Here is an 18,695-nt window from a genome sequence, read left to right on the forward strand (position 1 = left end):
CGATGTTGTAAATTTTTTTCAACATATGTATATAAACTACACTGTGAGATGGACCTGATTAATTGTGCAGATAGTAAAATTTACTGGGCCTTAAAAAAACAATAGATCTGCAATAAACTACACAGTGAATCTCATTCTGTACATTAACTATACATGTTCTATTTAGTATGCAATGAAACTCAGTACAAATCTTTTGAGATTTTGACAGGTCTAGATTAAACCCTTGATGACATATAAGGCCAGACAACTGATAAAGAAATATCCATATGAAAGAATTTATATGTAATTTTAAGGTATGTAATAGAATCTGAGCTAGACAGGGAAAAAAAACAAACAAACAACAGAAAAACAATAAAGGCAATAACTATATCACATTCAAATCAAGTACATAAATAATGGCCTAAATATTCAACATGAGTAATTATCCTGAAAGGTTTCATTTCCTGGGAATTCAAACTACAGTCTGACAGATACAGGATTTCACTACTGAGCTCTCATATGTTCAAAGTTGGCACAAGCATTAAAGACTCACTCAGATGTTTATTTGTAAAATATAGATAAATTTTGAAGAAATATAAAATAACACATTTCTTATACATGTAATACACATTGTTTACTTGGAATACCAATTAATGCTGCCTCAAATATCTTCCTAAATGACAGATAATACTAATTTTTCTCTAGTACCTCTTCATTTTTTCTCAAATTAAACGGTCAGATAATTACAATATTTTCTATTTGACAGGTCATATCTTTCCATTTTATGAAACAGATTTAACAAATGTAGACATAGGTATTCTGCCCCTCTTTCAATTTTATAAACACTGTGATAAGTTACAATTATGGCCTCACAGTTTCATCCAACAGATTAAGGTATGAAGCTTTTTTGATAAACTCACCTCAAACGTTACGATGACCGTCCCATAGGTTCCTCTCTCCCTAATTAGAGTGAGAGGCACAAATTCATTTCTGCCCCTGGGCTCATTCACTGTGATTAAGGCAGACTAATGAGGAAGAAAAGGGACAGGCAATCAGGCACAGATCAAATATCACAGCAGAGGAAGAAACTGTTACCATAGAAATACCAAACTCCCACAGACAAATTAATCCAATCTGCAAACCAGTCCACTGATGGCATACATTTCCTAGCAACCAATTAGTTCAGCTAATAAAAAGCTTGAAAAATTTCAGATAAAAAAAATATCATAAGTTATGCAAGTAGAGTGTTTTGGTTTTGTCTGAATTAACATAGTCAATATACACGAAGCACTGGCATATTAGCAGTGGTATTTATAGGAGCTCCTAACCCCATTAAAACTAGGTTTTCTCCATTAAAAAGTCATTTATTAAATAACTAGCTATAAATGGACTCTGTCTATCAAACTGTTGTAGCTGAAAGATTTCAAAGAATTACACCAATTCAGGGAGGAGCATGGCTTAGTACTGTGGTGCTAAAAATTTCTCATGTTCTTGTGCTTTTTCAGGGATGTCCTCTAGGAAGATTATATTGTCATAATGCTGTCAATAAGGCATGGTTTCTCTTTCTACTAACACGAACTCTGTATTATTGCAGATATCCTCCACGCTACTAGAGTCACACCAGTGTCTTATCACAGAAGGTAATGTACAGTGCATACATCATGATACTGTTCTCTCAGCTTCAGAGTGAAGTATAAAATTGCTCACTAAAGATGGGAAAATGTATATATCCTCAAGATTTCCAAATCACATCTTTAACTTTCCTGTGGTATTACTCCTCACTTCTTCCCTACAATATTTAGATCTTGACTTACAGATGAGGGAAAGTGGGACTGAACAGCTTTTAAAATTTTTATATTTAAGATGAGCAACATAGATATTCATCTCAGTGTGAAGGTCTCAGGCTGTGTCTTAACACCTAAAAGCATAGAGAAGTATTAAAGCTGTCTATATGTGTGAATTACATACATATGTATGAATTACCTCTAGAGATCTTTTCAAAGGTGTAACTCAGAATCAGTTTTCAAGGGATTCAGCTGAATAACTAACCAGCATCTTTGACAGTTTCACTTTTATGCTTTCTAAAATTTTCACATATACCATATAAAAAGCCATACCATGTTAAAAGAAATTATTCCAAAGGCATTGTCATTTGATAAGATTGTTACAGTGACAGATTTGGGTGAGCCAAGCTTTATCGTTGCGGATGGTTTCTAAAATTAACAAAACAAAATAAGGTATTAAGTATGGCAGAAAACAGGCAGAAAACACACATTTTCATTTTGTTGTCTTTTAAGAGTAAATATTAGCCTATAACAAGCTGTACATCTTTTCATTATATATTACAGTGAAAATTATTTAGAGCAATAGAATGCACCAAAATAAATCTTACTGAGGAAATACACTCTATATGGTCAACAACAAAGTGCTTAAAAGAAACTTTGTAAATTATTAATCATAGTTTAGCAATCCATTAATGATACCATAGCACTAGGGAACTAGGTATGAAGCATGTAACACCATGCCAGGAACTCCAAAGCTGTTCTTTTTTTCTTAACATTTGTATAAAACAAACCGTGTTAGGTTTAGGGTTAGTTTGTTTATACAAACATTTGTATAAAACATACTGAGATATCAGCTAAAGGAACCAAATTTTTACAGTGCTGTAAAAATGAGCTACATTTACAAATCAAAGGAGAAGGGAGGGAAAATATGCATTTTTATATTCACTGCAAATGTCCCAAGATGTGTAATAAGTGGCAATAAAATATGAAATTTATCTTTACTCAACTGACATCCAACTTAGTCATGAACTGTTATCTAAAAAAGTGAATGTGAACCCCTCTCTGTGAGACAGAACAATATGAAGAGACTTATTGAATAAGTATTTTAAAAATGAGTTGTTTTTAGCTAAGTCTCGTTCACCCTCTGCTTCTGGAGGACTGGAAGTCATCCTCTTTCTTTTACTATTTCCACCCTCTCTTACAGGTACGGTCTATGCAGGAAAACAGGAAAGGCTGAGAGTCTCTTCACGACCTGCCTCTTCTGGCCTCTGCTACACCACCAAACGTCCACAGCTGAACGCAGTGCCCGATGATGTTTCAGACTATGTCTATACTGCACAGCAACCTCACACAGAGACATCCACAGGAACGGCAAAACCTTCTAAAGAGCAGTCAGTAACATCCCGGCTAACCTCCAGATTTTAGTTCTTCCCTATTAGGATTCAGACTGACAAGCAGTACAACTACACTGAAATCTATGGAATACCAGTCACTTCTGTCAGATTACCCACTGGGGTGCAGAGAAATTGAAAAATTGAGACTTACTAGTAGCGTCAAGTAAAACGTGAATGTCTCATCAGCCTCTGGAAGATCATCATCACAGACAGATATATACACTGTTCGGTTTGTTTCTGTATCAGGTATAAATGCAGCTGCGTATGTGTCAAAAAAGTCTCCTGTGTTTTCGCCATCAATCTGCAATAAATACACAACTGAATGCCATCTTCTTCTTCCCCCACTATCTTCTATAATATTATTCTGGACTCATTTAACAGACTTCAGACTCTTTGCACGTAATTCTTCCCACGGTTTCCTCTGCTGTCATACAGTTAATTTCTGGACAGAAGGTATAGATTATAGACCCTTGTATCCGTGCTGAGTAACCAGGGAAAAAAAAAAACAAAAAAACACCAAACCAAAACAAACACAACACTTTATTCAGAACCATTTATGACTGTCTTCCTTGTAACTGGGTATCTTTTGAGTAACACACCATATGACCAGTTTTTCAGCAGAAAAGCTATTTCTAGCACAGATCTGTATACCTCACAACACCCTACCTGAATCAAACTTACCTTAAGATATAACTGCCCTCTGCCTTCCTGTCTCACTCTGGGGACGAGAAGGAGCCTAGGAGTTTAACCTAGTTTACCATTTTGATTGCCAAAGTTGGCAAGATAAAGTCTTCTATAATGAAGAGCCCTGTTTTCATTTCAGTCAACAAAAGAAAATCCCACTGATTCTACTGTTAAGTAAGGTGGTTAGAAGAGAGATTACAAAAGCAGTAGTGTCAGGACAGCAACAAGTCTAGGTTAAGTTTACAGTTGGCAGCTGAGACTAAATGGAGAGAAGCAACTGAACCAGCATAGCTGCCACACCTGAAATTACCATCCTCATAGGCACTAAAGGTTTGAATGAACCATTGTGAAAAAGGTTATTCTTTGTTCAAGAACAGTGAAATTAGAAGTTCAGTGAAGAGGAAACAAAGTATGGAAGGTATTTTTGCAGCTCTCACCTATCACTGGACATACTGGCAACTGCTTTTTATGTATCTGAGCCAACACCAGGCTTAACCGAAAAAGCTCTTACAAAAAACAGGCTACAAACATCTTCCTAAAAGAGCTGATCACAATATTCATGTTAGAAACAAATTTAGGAATTTCAGGTCCTTAATAAGGAAACTAAGTTGCTCTGCTTGTTACACCAGTAAAGAGCACTAGTTTCAAAGTACAATCACATTTTCTCAAGATCTTCTCCTCAGATGTTAATAACGTGTGAAATCCCTACAGATCAATTGCTATTCCACATAATTTCTAAGACATATATTTTTCATACTTAGTTACAGGAGAATAAATATTGTGCAGAAAGAGATAATTTCTTTTGTCTACAGACTGTAGAAATTCCTAAGCAGTACATCTTCTCTGGCACACTGCTGTGTTCTCGTGTAGTACTCATACCACATATCATCTTACTCCATACACATATGGTATAGCATGCTCTAAGGGGTTTAAACTTTTAAAGGGAATTGAGATCATGGTTAATAACAGCTAAGAAATACAGGAAATAATGTAAAACTACTAACTCTGATCTCCAAGTGAACAATGTAATTTTTAAAATTCATATGGAAATCTGACTTAAACAGTGAAGTAGCTGTTAAATTGCTGGTTCTACAGTAATCTAAAAAAGGAAAAATTGTTATATACCTACATTTTCAGTATGAGCTCACAGCCACAATCAAAATCAAACCAGTTTGGACTTCTGCTTGAGCAGTAGGAGCTGGCTCACCGTAGAGATGTTTATACCATTATTTTGAAACTACTGATGCAGCCAGCAGGGATTTACTCAGTTACAGAAACTGGGTGTTGTTTCTTCAAAGTGAAGCACTGTCTCAGGGAAATACCACCCTCTTTTTCACTGGCTTGATAAAAACAGGCAACATTCAAAACTTCAGAAAGATAGTATTTACTGAGAATATAATTGGCATAGTTTCTTACCGACACAATTGCTGTGATGTTAGCAGGCTTCCCTGTCCTTTCAATTACAAGACGTATAACAGTTGTACTTGTTTCATTAACTACGAACTCTGTTTGTCCGCTGAACCTCACTTCTGTTTCTCCAGATGCGAAATGAATGAGTAATGCTAAAAGCAAATAAACTAATAAAAAAGCAGAGGGCATCCCTATAGAAAAAGAAAAGAATAATTAAAAATAAATTGTGAATCTAAAATACATAAAACATTCCTGGTCGACCTTACCAATCCAACCCTTCTCAGCCCTTCAAATGTGGTGATTATCTTGTGAGCTTCACAAATTAGATGAAAACATGCACAGATCTCAGCTATAACCAAGTCAGATAATGTAATTATCATCTACATCTAATTCTATTTTCATAATTTTCATCCAGTGATTTTCTAGACAGTATTTATCAACTTTTTTCAAGTGGAGGAATACTTTCAAGAAAGAAAGTAACATCTCTTAAGAAAAAACAATGACATTTCCACAATTGTTTCCATTGTCAACCAAGAAATAATTAGCTTAAAGGTTGACAGTTTTATTTCCACTTTATTTGCTCTCTTGATTCTCTTTAGAAATAAACATGAATTGGCAGGAAGGGTGAAGGGTTGGATGTTTGCAGTCATCTCATAGACTATCTTCTGGCAACTTATGGACCATGAAACGTTCTTAAATATTTGCATATTTAGTTGAGACTCTTTTCACTGCTTCTCTTATCCCATGATTCTTTCATGTTTTCTTGTCATGAAGAATCACTGTGGCACATTTTAATGCCATTGTAACCTTTGTACAGCCAGACCTTTATTTTTATTTGTTCCTACACAATGTCTAGTTTACTTTTCTGTTAGGATAAGACAACTTAAAACTAAGGTGGTGTATTTCTCTTACATCAGAGTCTGGTTATGTAATGTAATATACAAGTTTAAGTTTTAGTAGAGTCATCAGGTGTTGATACTGTGAAAGACACGTTTTTACAAGGCTCTGGCACAACAAATTGGAAACAGCTGCTATGTTATGCAGAGGCTCATATTGTACAGTGCTGACCAGAACTGAGAACTTGGACGAAGCAGATTCCTGTCATAAGGATCTGAGAAATTTTTGAACAAACCACGAGAACAAAGTTGTGCTCTAAACACTAAAAAGCATTACAGCATGGATCTTTAATGGAATTAGTTCTTTCAGGAAGTTTATTTTAATCTGTAGTCACTATTTTATAATGTTACTTTTTAAAATTTCTGTACAAAACAATACTTTTGTAATTGCACATATAAATAAAATGTCACTTTGCTAAAATTATACTTCCGAGTGCTATGCTTACCAGACAAATCTGGTCAATTATGGTTGGACAAACTGTTCAGAACATATTACATTAATATTTGCATATCAATAACATTTAAGCTCAGCCATGTTTGCAAAGCACTTGTTTTCATTACTTACGAGTGACAGTAAATTAATATTTAGTCATAAACGATCACTGAAACAGAAAATGTCATGTGTATTTCGAAACATATTTTTGCAAAGTGTGTGCCAAATTTGGAATCAGAATACACTTGAGGTCCAGTCCAGACTCTGAGTGTTTTATGTACTCAGTCAGGTAGCTTTAATTTTGCTCTGATCAGAGAATAAGATAGCCTTCAGATCACTAAAATTAACACAGCTTCAGAAAGACTTTAAGACTTTGATTCATTTTACAATAAATTCTGTCTGGGCAAGGGTTAATTTTATGTTGTGAGGACATGAAATAAACTGCTTTCAGGCAAGTCAAAGAACAAAAATTATCCACAGACATGACATTAAATAAATTGGAAGTACAGTCAATAAAACTGTCAGTGTCTCTCAGAATTCCTACAAGCAGAGACTGGTGGAATGACAAAATTAGCCGATTTTAATTACTTGTAGTAAAAAATTCACCTAGCTCTACTGAACATCTCAGAGGGAACAGGCGAGCAATGAAAGTGCAAAAAAATCAGGACTAACCATTTTCCTTGTGAAAACAACTATCCACTTTACAACCTATTTGAACAATGTTTCGTTATTTCTAGCAAAAATGTCACACAGTAAAATAATTTTGCTGTAGAACTTCACATTGCTATAAACTTTTATTAGCATGAACACAGTCCTCCAAGATATCCATCGCTCTTATTGAGAATTCAATGTGTAACAGACTTTTAGGAACAATGCTTGCTTCGTACATATCTATCTATTTAGTGATTCTGGTGTAGAAAAAGCTTAAAGTAGAAAGCAAATATAAAATATATATATATATAAAACCCCTGGGATTTAAAATTGTCGGCATTTTCAAAGTTGACTATTAACTTGCAAGTTGTTTTTGTTGTTTTTATGTAGAACTGCTCTGAAGAATACAAGCCTTCAAGCTGGAAAGAGAACAGTTGTCTAACCTTTGTAAACTCTGAGACAATTACACTGTCTGCAGATGCAGGCATCATCCATACTAAACTGAGGAATTTGTTGACCTTTTAGCTTCAGCTGTTACCTTGTCATAGGCTTCGCAAATATCTTCCCACGGTACATGCTTCTAGTAAATAATACTGAAAACATGATCCTTGAGGGCAAGATTACAAAGTTTAGAATTACTTGAATTCTATTACTTCTACTAGAGAGCATTCTAAAACTATAGGATTACTTCTGTGGAACAAGAGAGGTTTCACAATCATACCATCAATTATTTAGCTGGTGTGTATTCTTCCTTGTTACATTATTTGTACTAAGATTTACTTTGCACGGCCTGCCAAAAGTAGTTTTTACTCTGTTTATATAAACTCAAGTTTGAAAATCATTATTTTAAAAAATTTATGTAATATGGTAAAAAATAACATAGATCAAGACTCAGAGAATGCAGAACAAATTTATTCAAATAGCCGAAAAGAGATTACTGGTCACAGTATTTTACTTTGTTAAATATGAACTCACTTTGTACACTAAACTCCTACATAAATTTATATGGGAACACAATTTGTTCCTCATTAACTGCATTGCATAAAGTTCAGCAGAAGCCTTTAGAAGATCAGGGATTAAAAGACAACCCTTCCCCACCTCCGTCACCCCAGTATATCATTGTGAGGTTTTGGGGTTTTTTTCCTAATGAAGCTGAAACTCTAGTCCTTGTTGACTGGTAAATTTTGGTAAACTATGTGGTTGGTGCATCAAATACTCCCTGCTGTTTCAGACAAATACTATTGAGTTCAGTTCTCTCAATCCAGGATATTCAGTCAGGATTTAAAATAGATTAATGATTCAAAGTCATTTAAATGTTTTTGAAACACCAACAAGCAATGGAATATTATATATCTTCAGAGTACGTACAAGTCAACGGATCAACTATTCTGTTACCATGTTCTGACTAAAACCATTTTGAATAATGATTTGTAGTACCAGTTTAAAGCAATGTTATGTACTGTGGCTTAGATGATGTTTGTAAGGGGTTTATAATAAAAGTTTCTGACATCAAGAACAAAAAAAAAAGTATCTCTCAGTTATCTTGACATTTTAACGCTGTTAAAGAATCTTAAGAGCCTAAAAATCACATTCTTCAGCCATATAATTAAAAAAAAGTAACTCAGAATTCTGAGTCATGAACCCTAACTAACATTTTATTTTAGTCTGTGTTTTATGGCACTTTCTGAAGCGCATTTGTGTTTCCCCTGAAAACACAGAATACTCATGTAGAGCCTAGCACAGCATATGCTGATTCCACACAGTAATTTCCACAGTAACGTCACAAATTATACAAGGAATACCATTTCAATCTATTGCCCAGCTGGAGCCAAGGAGAGGTAGCCTTATGAAACTGGCATTTCTTGTAACTGATGGATCACTGGTATTAGTTTACTTTTTCCGCTGAGTTTCAGGAACAAATTTCAGATGAAGATTTTAAAGTTTATAAAGAATGAGTGGTCTTTTCTGCAGATTTTTACACTGGCTTCTGTGCTTAATAAATCAAACTCCTTAAGAATGAAAAGATCATCTGGATGTTTTCATTGGAGAATGAGGGAACCTACAGACTAGCGGCACATGGAGAGGTCGGGAAGGGAAAGGGCTGTGAAAGGTTCCAAATCTGAAATGAGTGTAAAAAGCCAGATATGGAATGGAGAATGGCAAAAGAAAGGGGAGTTCCTCACAAAGAAGGAGGTGGAATGAGGGATTCATGTACCTCAGAGTTGCCACTGCTGCTCGGAAGCAGAAGCAAGCAGGTACGCTGAAGCAGCACCTCTCCCACCCAGCAGCTACAACTTGATTACCACCGCCCACCTTCGCACAACCCATTGCAGATTTCTAAAGTCCACGGACGCAGCGCAGCAGAGCAAGCGTAAAGCCTAGTGCACTTTTCACTGCCTGTCCTTGTCTACTCCCCGTGATTACAAATACCCAGCCAAGTAGAACATTCAAAAACTGGCATGCCTAGTACTTTGCATTGAGTACAGCATTGCAGCCATCAATGGTTGCCAGAGAGAAGTCTATTCACAGCAGAGATGTCAGCACCCAGCAGCATCTTTGGCTGAATACAATGGGAGAGAGATACATGTGCTCTTTCATATGTAAAGAGGATATTCTCTGTAGTACACAGGGACAGCACAGAGCAAGAAGTTTCACAAGGCCATTGCCCCTGCTGCACCTGTTGTAGAACCGTATTAAAAACCTGCATATTTTCAGCATTTTTATTTTAGGTGTTCTCAGAACCACTGACATTTGCAACAGTATTGGAGAACAACCTAGGAAAGCAGCAGGAATTATAAAAACTTTGATTTACTGAACTTCTCCTTTCTATGTTGCCATGATCCCAAATTAAGAGAGAAATATTTTATTTCAGTCTGGGGTTTTCTTTGCCTCAAAGTTCCCACAGTTCACACATATGCAAAGGAGGACACAACAGCTGTGACTGCAAAGCTTAGCATTTGGGCAGTGGGTATTACCCAGATCTGCTCTGTTGGTTGTTGTTTCTCTTTTGGTTTGGGCTTTTTTGTCTGGATGTGGGATATGTAAGCCTCTCACTAATAGAGAGTGGAAAAGAGAGTGTTCTAAAGGTACTATTTCAAAATAATATGTTCCTGCATTACTTTTTTGCCTTCAACCTGCTTCAAGGTAGATAAAGCATGAGAATTATAGTCAGTCACAACAAGTACTGCTTTGTCTGCACCCTGGGACTGCACTAATAGTTGCAGCATTTGGGGCAAGGGTCTGTCTCACCAATTTCCATGCACATTATTCAGTGTCACTGGGTGTCTTTGCGTCCACTTCTTCCCTAGGGCTTCCTGTCTTCCTCTTTACTACAAAGACATTCCGGGTACCTGCCCATCACCCCCCTTCTTATTACTAACATTGGAAAGTGCTAGCCAAAGCACAAACGCAGACAACTAGGTGCTGAAAATCCCTTGATCAGCTTTCACTGTCCTGAAGTTTTTGGGCTCAGCTGCTTACTTACCTACTCACTATTGCTGCCGTGACAGAACAGTACCACAGTGCAACCTCAGGTGCTAAGAAGATTTATCTGCATTTGAGATTAATGACACTGACATCAGTCAGCGATTCTCCTGACCATTCGCTTTCTAACGGTTGCGATATTTTTAAAAAATCTTATTATATATGACCAGATGTATCACTGGGAATGGCCAATTTAATGTAACCTGAACAACATCTCCATATGAAAATTCTTGCTCATTCAATTATGTTCCCTTGAAAAAGACAAGCACCCTTCAACATAGACATCTTATCCTAAGGAAGAAAAGATGCTGAAGCTTCCTGACATCATATTTATATTTACTAGTCAGAAAGGTAAATCTATCATCACAGCCAGGAACCAGTACTGCAAGTGGTAAATCTTCAAGCCAAGGCCAAGACAAAGGCCTGATGAGAAATCCAAATCATCTCATCCCGTTATTAGAGGTCACTGAGAGGTAAAAAGTGTAATAAGCCCAGAGAACCCCTTGCAAGATTTCTGGCAGCTTCTTTTCACTTCCTCAGAAGGATCTGAGTGGATCTAAACTATAACCTTAAATTTTAACTTCTAAAGCATGTAATCCTCACTGGTGAACCAAGTTTTACCTCTTAAGCCAGGTAATGCTCAAGGCTTTCTGAGGTAACTGCCTGCTTTGCCTGTTCTCATTCTGAGCACTGAATAAAGGGCAAAACTCTCAAGCAGTGTTGAATCCATTACTTCCGTTTGCTAGCAGCAAGCAGAAAGAACTCAAGCCTCTTCTACAAATATTTTTAGTTACCTTATAATTTGCTGGTCAAACAGAGAACCAGACAATAATTTTGACTAGCTGTAAAATCTGTTTTTTCCCAGAGTACCTCCAGTGAAACGACTTGGAGTTATTAAGGTTATTTTATATTTAGAACAGAGATCAGAGTCTAATGTAAACAAACTTTGGCTGAAATCTGCTAATTAACAATGTTAAGAAATACACCAGTAGAAATCAGAATTTGCACTAAATTGTATCAACAAAACAACAGTGATTTCAGCTGCAGAAATTTTAATTTAGCTCATGCAGTTGATGAGAATCTATCCATATATAGTTCTAACTATATACTGTAAAAAAACAGATATGATTTTGGAATAGTTCCACTTAACATATAGTATAGGTTAAGCAAAAGGTACATCTTGTTTTCAACTCCACACTGGAAATCATTTTCCACCTATATAGTTCTAAGGAAAACAGCAGACATCTTTCACTAATTGAAATTATTTTACAGAGTTTTCCAGAACTAGGGTCTGGAACTTTTTACCCTGGCATTTTGCTCCAAGTAGGGCTTGAGACACTGTAAGCACCCATACTCTCTCTCAAATGGTTTCTTGCACAAAAAAGCAAGCAGATAAAAAAACCAAACCAAACCAAATAAACCCAAACAAAACTAAAACCAAGCCAGCCATGAAGGTGATTAGCACTCCCAGCTCATGGTTGCTGTGGAAGTAACTGCACGACTGAGCCTGCCACAGGGTCAGGCTCTAACACATATGGAACCAGAAATCCAACAGAGGAAGGTCTGCAGGCTTCAGAGAGGAACACCCATTTATTCTAATTCAGTAAAGACCTAAAGGTCCACAACAACTTCCATTTGTATCTCTACTTTGGAAGTTTCTCACATGTCCTCAACTTTTTTACTTAACATATTTTCAGAACATGTGAACTGATGACAAAGCTACCATAGCTTCAAATACCTACTACTTGTCCTGAATGAAGTACTATGGCCTGCATGAATATCATATATCAGAAAAAGTAATTACGAGCTTCTGCATTGTAGTGGTTATTTTTCATACTTAAAACCAAAAGTATAACAACCTGTTTTGCAATAGCGCTTCACACAAAATAATCTTGCAAGAAAAAAGGTCTACAGTAAATTACAGCCCCATGGTGGGGATTAGATGGCATTATTTCAGGTATACCGGCAGAAGAACTATTGCTATCCACATTGGATTCTTACAAGTTAATACTCATGTACAAGCCAAGCAGAATTGTAATGTCTTGCCTAATTACTAAAATAACCATGTCAGTGAGTCATTCTTGAGTTCGTAAAAGTGTATTATTAAGCATGAAAATTTGTATCAACTATACATGTTAAATTTAAGATGCATAACAAAAAAAGCTTCATTTCTACAGTTAAATGTATTCATTTTTTATTAGATTGCAGCAAAGAATGTTGATTTTATTACAGATCTGTATTTTACAAATTTCCCCCAAAAACTTCTTTCTGTAGAAGTAAAAATATATTTGTACCATTTCCAAGAAGATGATTAGCTGGTGGTCCTCACTCTAATCTATACTGTGAAATCATCTCTTAAATCTGGGCAATCCGTTCTTAAATAAAACACAGGACAAAGTATTTATGTTGCAAAGAGAACTCCCCAAGCAAAATTTGTTTGGGTTCAAAGACTTCCCACACTACCTTTATCTTGTATTGTGCTTTCCTTGGCTTTCTAAACCTTTTAACCTATGTCACAATTTAATAATCACTATTTAATAATTATAATCATTCCCTTATTAACTGGGTATTTCTTTTCGTTCTTCTAAGGCACCCTGTGGTTCAAGACAAGGAAATCTCTTTGTCGATTAGTTATTTAAGACCAGCAACAATAACTATGCTGGAAAGAAAGGTGCTTTGAGAGGATTACACAGAGCTAGTTCTCAACAGCACCAAGCCGAGAGCAGCAAATTACAAACCCAAGTACTTCATTGCATGTAACCAAATTGGCTGGTTGAAATGCTAATTGCCTTTCAGCAAAGCTAAAGGCAGACAGGGGACCCTGTGCTTCAGAGAATGACATGCATTTTTTACTCCACTTCTGCACCATTGTCTTGCTGAGAATTATTCAAAATCTATTCATAAAGGTAGCTCTTTTCCTAACCTTTAAAAATGTGGGAAATTTCTAAAGCTCTGACCAATACCTCAGATCTGTTGGACTGCCAAACCCATAACAGATGGCTGAATTAAGGCCATGTTAAATCCTTAATGAAGCAAAGCTTGAAACAATTCAGAGCAGTAATGTATTGGACCAGTCCAGGATAAGTGACTTAAGTGACTGAGGAGAAGGAACTGTCTTCTGCCATCTGAAAATGAGAATCATAACTGCACTCTAACTAATAAATCTATACTAGATACAAAATGAGATAACCAAACAAAAATCTCTTGGTATATAAAAAGGTATTGCTATAAGGTTCTAGAGGAAATTTTATCTTCAACTTGCTAAAAAAAATCCACAAACACAAAAGCTGCAATGAACATGGAAAGCATCTTCTCTGTTGTTTTGCTAGAGAAATTTAGGCTACCATATAAGCCTTTTTGAATACGTACAACTTTATCTTAAGAGCAACCTTAGTTTGAACTTACAAAGTATTTCACTAAAGGGAATTTAAACAACTTTAACTATTTTTATAGGAAATATTAATAAGCCAATCTGTGAAACAATGTTCTTCATATTTTAAGCACATTTCAGAACTCCTGGTTTCCAAATTCTTTCTGCAAACAGCCCACATGTTCTCATGTAAGGAGTAAATTCAATCTTGAAAATGTTTATTGACACAAAGTGTTTTCCACTGAGATTATTCACTCAGAGAGTGATTTAAGCAAGTGCAGCTGTGCAGAAACAGTATCATTTATGATTCGATAACTTTTTTCAGAGTAAAAAATGTTACAGTGGGTCCACCTGGAATGAGATAAATGGCCTCTAACATTGATTCTTCCTGTCAATCTTTTTTTTTTTTTTCCCTAGGAAACAGTAATATAGTTCCTATTAGGCAGATGTAGTCTTGAATTTCTAGAACAGCAGCAAATGCCTACAACCGACAGAAATGGTTCTGTAAGCTTCGACTGGATGATGGAGATGTTATATAGTACCTGAGTCTTAATACATATTGAAACAAGTATTCAGATAATATGTACCTTTATTTCTAGTGAAGAAAAGTGTTATACTCACCGCTATATACAACAGTGACTATACCTAAATCAGCCAGTCTTGGAGAGCTGAAACACAAGCACGAATTCTACAAATGAGTAAAACCAATCAATAGGATTACACATTTAAAAATAGTTATGTATGTGATTATATCTTTAGGAGGTCAAGGCCTAATAGTCCCTGAGCAAAGAATTTCAGCATATTCTTTGTATTTTCTCTCATCTACCCAGACTTTTGTATTTCTTACTGAAGAACTAAATTGACCCAATACCCCAAGCACACTGGAAGAGGCTGGCCAAGAAAGAAAAAAAATCAGAGAGCAGGGTTATCCAGCAATGAAACAAAGCTAAATTGCATCAGATACCCCATCTCAAATAATATCAGGAGTCAGACATACAGCTTACTGTTTTGATGCTTTCAAAAGCACCTTAGGCTATAAAACTTCAGATGTAGTTGATCAAATTTTAATTCTCCCTTTCCTTGAAGTGTGATGCAAGGACATACTTTTCCACCAAGTTTTCAGTGAAACATTCTGAGATTAAAGTTTTCCTAAGCTTATAGACCATTGCTATGTACTTTTAAAAGTACAATAATTAATAATCACCTCATCACTACCATGTTGCAATTCTGAACAACTATAGTAGCTGTGTAACGATACCAAAGGTGATTTGTGGGTCATCAATATTTTTCTCCAAAATTTCCATAAATTTTTTGTCCCCGATGACTGAGATCCTTGCAGCCCTCTGTGGTGGTATTCTTCTTTAGTGTTACACACTAAAGATATATGCTTTCATAGCTTTTCCAGTAGTTCAGTTACAGTCATCATATTCACGTATTAAGGAAAACATGTTTGTAAGCACCGGCACACTTAAGCACTTTTTTTTTTTTTTTTAAATGGAATTCCAAAACCAAATTAAAAAACCCATGGAAGACAATAAGTTTAAATAACAAAATTCCATGTATGTTAGAAGTTTTAATAGCAGGTTATGATTTAGACCTGATTCTGAAAACTTCATTCAAATAAAGCTCACGACAATTTCCAAGGGAAGTATTGCACTGCAGGTTTGAATGCATAAGGATCAATCTCATTCACTAGTATCAACTCTGTAAAACTTATCCAGTATGACTTTTCAGCCTCAAAAATGCTGACAGCACAAATAAACTGCCCAGCACTAGTTCTCACAAAAGCAAATATCATTTTCCCCATTGATTTCCATGTGACAAGGACACAGACCACAGTTATGAGCTAATAGGCATGTGCTCCCCTTATCGATGTAAATTAGTTCACTCAGATGCAAATTTAGTAAATACCATTGAATTCTTCATGTAAATCTATTAAAACACAAAAATGTATTAGAAAGCAAGTAAAGCACAAAACAGCATGTTAGAAATCAGTAACAACATAAATATTAGTAATAACAATAAATTAGAAATCAAAAATTGTACGCCCTCAAAAAACGTTAGCTTTTACATTATCAAATATTTGTCCATTTCAATTCTAAGCTTAATATGCCACAAATTATTTTATTTCCTCAGGTGTCCGGTTCTCCCTTCCACATAGAAACACTGAATACATTTAGTAGGAGAAAGCTTGGTTTAGGTTTAAGGGACAGATAGACTAAATATATCATATTCTACCTTCAGTTACTGAACTGCCCTCATGGCAGATTCTCAAAATGCTTATTATTTAACTGACTCATTCTTGAAGATGAGTGCAAAGTATTATCAGAAAAAAAACACTTTCAGCTTCTGTATAATGAACAGGGTGTTTTAAAATCACATGTTATTTCACATCTGCACTATAAAGCGATTATAGGCTCATTAAAAAACAATGATTGATGTTTGGCAAGCAGTTCCGTATACATTTGATCTTAACTTTATCTGGGCTAGCCAGGGTGAATTATGCAATGTCTTACACAGAATCAGCATATCAAAAGCCAGAAGTATGAGCAGTGTTTCTAACTGTAATCATTTACATGGCATATTTTAATTATAACTCATAAGGAATATAACAGATAAGGAATGAAACTCATTCCTTATCAGATGATGATTTGAAAAATTCATTCTTACTTTGAACTCACTCTTCTTTGCAACACAGAATGCACACGCAGCTCCTCCACTTCTTTTATCTTCACCTAATTTAAACAGTCAAATTATGTTCTGTGCATTTCTGAGAGTTAAAAATTGCCAGCTAGGACGCTTCAGACTGAGTTTCATCCTGATATGATCCCCCGAGAATAGGATTTTCCATTGGAAATACTATTGTCTCCACCTGCCCTGCTCTGCAGAGCAGAAAGAGGAGCTGCTGGAACAACAGAAACCTTAGCAGACTCCGACTATCCAGCAGCCACTCAGGGGTGAGCCACACGCTCGCTGTCTGCCACTGCTTCAACCCTGTCCCTGCTGCAACAGGTGCTGCTGGCAGAACCCTCCAGCCGGACAGCGAACACCTCTGCAGATGACACAGGATGCTTCCAAAGCAACTCCCACCTCAAACAGAGAGACAACAAACCTACCTAAACCCGGGGACATGGACATCCGCGTCTTCTGGACTCAGCCAGCCGCCTGCACGCTCTCTGTCACTCACGCATTATGCATTCCCCTCTCCTACTCCTCCCTCCGCTCCACGCAGCGTCCAGCACTCTCCTCCCTCTCCTGACTCCTGCTGCCTTCCCACTGCTGTGGAGATAAAAGGGGGGTGGGATGGAAGAGGACGGAATTTTTTAAAACCCGGGCAATTGCTCCTGCGCTGCTGTGCTGGAGATAGAGCTGGCCCCTCCATCCACTGCCTCAGCGGTGCTTTCACTTAGCGAGGACTGCTCTGTTTTATTACTGGAGGCAGCAAAACTGGCACGCTTTATCACTGGATTATGATAGATTTTGGATTCAAGCCCTCAGCCGCACCCAGACATGCAGCTCATCTTAATTCACAGCTATTCAGTGCTCTGCAGGGAGAAACAATTTCCAATCTGAGATCAAGCATTCTGGACTCAGTAATTTCTCTAATATCAAATTCACATTTTGTGGTCACCACCATTCCAAGTAAATCCTGAGCCACAGCCGAGGTACAAAGACACAAAGGTGGCAACTCAGATCTTGACAGTGTTGGCCCCCAACATCCTCAATTCTCCCATTTAATGGCAAACCAGTGTCAAAATTCCTACTTATCCAATAAATGTCAATACATTTAAGCCCCAAAACAGAAAATACAGAATTTTGACAGGATTTCAATTAGTCCCTGTGGGAATACAGCAGAAGATTGGTGAGGAGGACTGTAAACACACTCAAGTGACTTGCAGTTGGGGTGTCGAAAAACACATATATCATGCTAATTGTTGTTCAGCTTTGTGTGCTTGACAGGTAGAACATCTGCATTTAGATAGCACAGGCCTGCGATAGACTCAGAGGCACCTCATCGAACATCCTCGAGATTCCTGCCCTGCTGTGGGAAAGATCAAAGCACAGTGGAAAAGTATGCCTGTGAAAATCTCTGATATACAGGCAAAAGCAGCAGGTTTGAGATCTTTTCTTTCTTCTCCTCTTTCTGGTTAGCAAGGACCATGGTACCTGCATCCCTGCCCGGGTGCTGCTGCAGAGATCCCCCAGGTCACAAGGCAGTGAGAATAAATTTACTCTTTGCATTTCATCCGTGGGTTTGTGGTTGTTCCTGCGTCCTGCCCGTGCCGGCTCACACAGTCCCATTTACACAGTCTTCACTATATTTCCAGATACTGTGAGATAGCTACTAGATTTTAAAAAGTGGAAATGCTATTGCAAACAAATGCAGTAGCGGCAGAACAATTCCATGTAGCTGAATCCAGTCAGATCCATTAACACTCCCTCACTCCCCGCATCTCTCATACAAATTGAAACCATTCTATCAAATTTTTTAAAAGCATTGATTCCAACTCCAAGGAAATCCAACTCCCAGTACATTCCTAGTCTACTACAGAATACAACCATATATCAGGTATTTCAGCTTGCTGGATCCTTTCATTTTTTTGGGTCCTA

At 36.8% G+C, this 18,695-nt stretch overlaps 1 protein-coding gene across 1 annotated transcript in view; it reads right to left on the reverse strand.

Annotated features, from left to right (window-relative positions):
- Positions 1-17,225, reverse strand: part of ADGRV1 (adhesion G protein-coupled receptor V1) — a 296,614-nt gene extending 279,389 nt beyond the window's left edge. Inside the window, exons 1-6 of the mRNA XM_074856164.1 lie at positions 17,201-17,225; positions 16,755-16,819; positions 5,258-5,442; positions 3,309-3,458; positions 2,097-2,192; positions 900-1,004 (exon numbers count right to left, since the gene is read on the reverse strand). Of these exons, the coding sequence (XP_074712265.1) occupies positions 900-1,004; positions 2,097-2,192; positions 3,309-3,458; positions 5,258-5,440 (534 nt within the window). The 5' untranslated portion in view covers positions 5,441-5,442; positions 16,755-16,819; positions 17,201-17,225. The remainder of the gene's footprint in view (positions 1-899; positions 1,005-2,096; positions 2,193-3,308; positions 3,459-5,257; positions 5,443-16,754; positions 16,820-17,200) is intronic.
- Between the last annotated feature and the right edge of the window lie 1,470 nt (positions 17,226-18,695).

Source organism: Strix uralensis, chromosome Z (assembly GCF_047716275.1).
Source record: "Strix uralensis isolate ZFMK-TIS-50842 chromosome Z, bStrUra1, whole genome shotgun sequence".
NCBI classification, from domain to species: Eukaryota; Metazoa; Chordata; class Aves; order Strigiformes; family Strigidae; genus Strix; species Strix uralensis.